The sequence below is a fragment of the Arvicanthis niloticus genome, chromosome 2 (genome assembly GCF_011762505.2).
Source record: "Arvicanthis niloticus isolate mArvNil1 chromosome 2, mArvNil1.pat.X, whole genome shotgun sequence".
NCBI lineage: Eukaryota > Metazoa > Chordata > Mammalia > Rodentia > Muridae > Arvicanthis > Arvicanthis niloticus.
In genome coordinates this window covers 60,881,595-60,884,940 of record NC_047659.1, presented here as the reverse complement: position 1 = coordinate 60,884,940, position 3,346 = coordinate 60,881,595, and the positions used below count along the sequence as shown (strand labels likewise).

The 3,346-nt window shown below is 31.3% G+C and overlaps 1 protein-coding gene across 1 annotated transcript; it reads left to right on the top strand.

The window, feature by feature from the left end:
* The first annotated feature begins 226 nt into the window (after positions 1–226).
* Positions 227–1,220, top strand: LOC117703772 (olfactory receptor 8K5-like). The gene has a single exon (XM_034495602.2). The coding sequence runs from the start codon at positions 245–247 to the stop codon at positions 1,169–1,171; it is 927 nt and encodes a 308-aa protein (XP_034351493.1). The 5' UTR covers positions 227–244; the 3' UTR covers positions 1,172–1,220.
* The last annotated feature ends 2,126 nt before the right edge of the window (positions 1,221–3,346 follow it).

The window sequence follows — 3,346 nt, the reverse complement described above, 5'->3', positions numbered from 1 at the left end:
ATTATAAATAAACTATTACCAAAGTATAATCTAATATGTAAATATAATTTTATTAACAAAATGGCAGACAAATTTGAGACACTGGAAATAAGAATGTTGTTAAAATATGTAAAAATTACTTGTGTTGTCTGGTTTTGAGTAAAATACCTGTTTTAACTATGGCTAGTACAAAGTTTATATTGCAATGAAAAAATATAATAAATCCTTATTGTTTCTTCAAGAAGAGTTAATTTTGGACCATCCAATGGACCACCCAAATGTAACAATGCCAACTGAGTTCATCCTGATGGGAGTCACACAGACTGCTGAGCTGAAACTTCCTCTGTTCGCAGTCTTTCTTTCTATCTATGCAATCACCGTGGTGGGCAACCTGGGCATGATCATTTTGACCAAGCTGGACTCTCACCTACACACTCCTATGTACTTTTTCATCAGACATCTTGCTTTCATTGATCTTGGAAATTCCACTGCCATCTGCCCCAAGATGCTGGTGAATTTTGTTGTGGATCAAAACACCATCACCTTTTATGCTTGTGCCACACAGATGGCATGCTTCATTTTGTTCATTGTCAGTGAACTTTCAATCTTGTCCTCCATGGCCTATGACCGCTATATGGCCATCTGCAATCCTCTCCTTTACAGTGCGATAATGTCTCAGAGACGCTGTCAAGTCCTTGTTGGCATTCCATACCTCTACAGTACATTCCAGGCTCTGCTGTTCCCTATTAAGTATTTCACAGTAAGCTTCTGTGGTACTAATGTCATAAGTCATTTCTATTGTGATGTTGTCCCCTTACTACCTTTGATCTGTTCACATGTACAAGAGACAGAATTGTTGACTATATTGTTTTCAGCCTTTAATTTAATCTCTTCTCTTCTAGTTGTTCTTTTGTCCTATATGCTGATTTTGTTAACCATATTTCGAATGCATTCTGCAGAAGGTAGGAAAAAAGCTTTCTCCACTTGTGGTTCCCATCTGACAGTAGTGGTAGTGTTCTATGGTTCTCTACTCTTCATGTATGTTCAGCCTAAATCTGCTCACTCATTTGAATATGACAAAATGGCATCTGTGTTTTATACTTTAGTGATTCCCATGCTTAACCCCTTGATTTATAGTTTAAGGAACAAAGAGGTAAAAAATGCTTTTCATCGAGTATTTAAGAATTTATGAAGATTTTATTTTCCAGTATTAAGTAATCTTATAATACCTGTGACAAATGTAAATGGATATGATATTTCCAAACTAGTTGCATTTAACTGCACAAAGTTTTATTATACTTTAAATTGAGATATTGTTTCACAATTTTATTCAATTTTCCCCTTATAATAGAAATGTCAATTTAATCTTGCATCCTTACTCTTATTTCCTGCTTCAGAATAAATGTTTAATTTAGTGATATCCAAGCTAATATTTTACTAAAGATGAATAAATGATAAATTTTATATTAATAACCTATGTTGTTTCCACTAGTTATTTGCAGAAATTACCTATCTTCATTGTTTTTGTGGTACTAATAAATAAAACAATATGATAAAAACAGTCTCTCATTCTCTTTAAAAACCATTTTATACAAATACAAACTAATAAATGTTTAAGACTCATTGTGACAATATTTACTATCTATATCTTTTGTGACTTAGTTATTTTAATAGAAATATCCATTAATTTTGAATACTGCTGCTACTTTTTAAAAGATGCATATTTATTACTTTTAAATTTTGTTTTGTGATTGATTTTGTGTGTTTGTATATGTATACATTAGTGCAGATCCTGAGTAGAAACCAGAGATTTTGGATATCATAGTTCCTGGAGTTAAATCTAACTAATAATCTAAGTTATAATAATAACTTATTATATTATATTATATTATATTATAATAATTAACTTATTATATTATATTAATATAATAAGTTAATAATCTAAGTTATAATCTAGTCAATATATGTACTGAAACAGCAAGCCTCTTCACACTACACCATCTCTGAAGTTCTGCACATATATTTTTATATGTGACAGCATATCTGTCTGTTTCTCTTTCATTTAAAAACAGTGCTTTATTCATAGAATTGCAAATGCATTACCATAATATTTCTCAAGGACATTGCACGAAAACAAAAAAGGACATGATATTGAAGAGTTAATATATATACTATATTTTATGTATAAAATAGCTTATGTTTATTAAGGTTTTATAGTTAATTTTTTTTTGCTTTTATGCCTCAGTCCAATATTATTATATTATTATTATAATAATTGTCTGCATCTCCCAGTTACATTCAAGGAATCTGGCTTCTCAAAATATTTGAAAATATAATTTTGTATATTTCCATTAATAATTTATTTATTTTAATTTATTCTTTAAAAACTGTACATGTATACAATGAAATATAATCAAGTGGACCACCCCATTTTCACAAATTTTTTTGGAGGACCTCTACTGACATGTCCTCCAAACTCATGTTCTTTTTTTCATTTTAGTTTTATTTAATAACCCCCTATTCAATCTACTTTGAAAACTGTTAGATTTTTTTAATGTTCTATATTTTTATTACAGTAATTATAACAGGTTCAGATGACATTTTAATGTGGTTCTAATAAAATTCTATTTGGTTTGTTTGGTCCTACAGTACTTTTTTCATACCATTATCAGGACTTTGTCTAGTTTTTAAAACTGTCTAGTGGAGATTTTAGTCTATTTTTTCACTCATGATGCTTGTTGCCAGAGATTTTGATTTGTGATATATATACATACATACATACATACATATATGTATATATAACAATATCAATATATGTATATCAATATATCATGAATATATATCACATATATTCGTTATTAACCATTTTCAAGATATATGGTTTTCAAATATTTCCTCCCATAGTCTAGTTTATAATCTTACATTTTTCTTCTATTAAAGCATTTTTTTCTCTTTACATCCCAATTGTTACCTCTTTCTCAGTCTCTCCCCTTACAGTTCTTCCTCCATCCCCAACTTTTCTTCTCCTCTGAGAGGGTAGAGGCTCACCTTCGATATCTCCTATCCAGATATATCAAGTCTCTTCAGGGCTACCACTGAGCCCAGACAAGGAAGCCCAATTAATGGAACAGATTCTACCCAAAGGCAACAGTTTTAGGGGAAGTTCCCACTTCAGTTGTTGGGGGACCCACATGAAAAACTAGTTGCACATCTGCTCTACATATGTGTATGGGTGCCTAGGTCCAGTCCATGTATGCTCTTTAGTTGGTTGTTCAGTCTCTGTAAGCCCCCAAATGTCCAGGTTAGTTGACTCCATTGGTCTTTCTTTGAAGTTCCTATTTCCTTAAGGGCCCTCAATCCTTTCCCC

Bases quoted from the DNA above. Each gene is read 5' to 3' on its own strand.
- LOC117703772 (XM_034495602.2), top strand. From the start codon at position 245: ATGGACCACCCAAATGTAACAATGCCAACTGAGTTCATCCTGATGGGA.